This window comes from Belonocnema kinseyi, chromosome 5 (genome assembly GCF_010883055.1).
Source record: "Belonocnema kinseyi isolate 2016_QV_RU_SX_M_011 chromosome 5, B_treatae_v1, whole genome shotgun sequence".
NCBI lineage: Eukaryota > Metazoa > Arthropoda > Insecta > Hymenoptera > Cynipidae > Belonocnema > Belonocnema kinseyi.
This window is the reverse complement of record NC_046661.1, coordinates 54,491,262-54,492,884: the sequence shown is the minus strand read 5'-3', so window position 1 is coordinate 54,492,884 and position 1,623 is coordinate 54,491,262. Positions and strand designations below refer to the sequence as shown.

General features: G+C 35.4%; 1 protein-coding gene across 1 annotated transcript in view; it reads right to left on the bottom strand.

Moving 5' to 3' along the window:
• The window catches only part of LOC117173660 (fibroin heavy chain-like), a 1,384-nt gene extending 1,064 nt beyond the window's left edge, over positions 1–320 (bottom strand). The window contains exon 1 of the mRNA XM_033362300.1: positions 5–320. Within this exon, the coding sequence (XP_033218191.1) occupies positions 5–320 (316 nt within the window). The remainder of the gene's footprint in view (positions 1–4) is intronic.
• Positions 321–1,623: the final 1,303 nt, after the last annotated feature.

Genomic DNA, 1,623 nt, shown 5'->3' with positions numbered 1-1,623 from the left:
GCACCTCCTCCAGCACCTCCTCCAGCAACTCCTGCAGCACCGGCTACCCCAGCACCTCCTCCTGCAACACCTGCTCCTCCTGCTCCTGCTGCTAATGAAGGATCTACTGCACCTCCACCTGCAGGAACTCCTCCTCCTGCACCTCCTCCAACACCACCTGCTCCAGCACCGCCGCCAACGCTGCCTGCTCCAGTACCTCCTACAGCTCCTGCTCCTCCTCCTGCTCCTGCTCCTCCTCCTAATGAAGGATCTCCACCTCCTCCTGCTGCAGCTCCACCACCTGTTGCACCCGGAGCTCCAGTAGCTTGACCTTTAACCATGTCTTGAAAAGAAAATTAACCATCAGATTGTTAAGAGGTGCACAGATGGAAAGCTGCGTTGGTTGTATAAAAAATCAACTTAATTTATGGCTTGAGAACCTCTCGCAAATATTACCTAGGTATTAAAAGAAATATTATATTTATAGGTGATATGATTGTTTAATACGAATTATATTCGGCATCCGAAGTTGACGAATATATTACTAATTACGCTTAAAAAAATATGTATCGCGAACGTACATTCATACGGGTTTACCTTCACTTTAAAAATTCACTTAATTTTACTTTTTTTCCTATTACATTGTATTCAGAACAAATAAAAATCAACTCAGATTCAGAATTCAAGCTAGAACCTTACGGTTGTAGGGCCGCGACTCATTAATTGAAGTCTGTGAAATAATTCAGACTGAAAATTTGTATCTATCTGGTAAAGCTCGTGAAATATTTTTGAGATATTAATGAGATATTAATGTACAAAAATGTTTTAGTGAAAGCTCTTTATGTAAGAAATACATATTGTAATTTTTTCAAAAAAAAATATTACACAAAATTATATAATTACCAAAAGTTATACCGAAGACTGCAACGGCAACGAGTGGAGCAATAACAAAAAACCTCATTTTCTTAATTGAGAAGACAATGATTTTTGTACATTTTCAAGAACGTTTGATAATAATTTTTCAAATGATCGTTTCTTTATATACATATGTATATATGAACTTGCTGTTATCGTAAAATTTATGACAATCTAGAGCTCATGTTTACTTTATGGAGTGGAAGCATTTATGATATATCATCATTCGTGACGGAAATATACTTCATAGTACTAAGTTTGTCAATGTATGTAAAAGATAGGCAATAAGAAAATAACATGTTTTTTTGACACAATTTACATCCTGAAAAAATTATAGTTAGAGCCCGTGTATGTAAAAGATATATAATAAGAAAAAAAACATGTTTTTTCATACGATTTACCTGTTGAAAAAATCATAGTCAGGACTTTTTACAAACAGGCGATACATTTTTCAGAATACTTGAAGATCTCCCCCCCCCCCCCCAAAGTAATTCTTCTTCTATGTTTCTTAACAATTTTATAAAATTTTATATAAACCCCGAGGAAAGGTGGCATTATTTATATATGATAACTTACATCTTAAACCAAATTTAGCCATGTAATAATATGAAATTCGTCATTTTTCTCATATTTGCCTGTAATTTAATGCTCCCAGAGGGTCAAAGTGAGAATTGTTTGTTAAAAATTTAACAGCCTTCAGTTGCCACTTTCGATTTGCAATTTAATTTA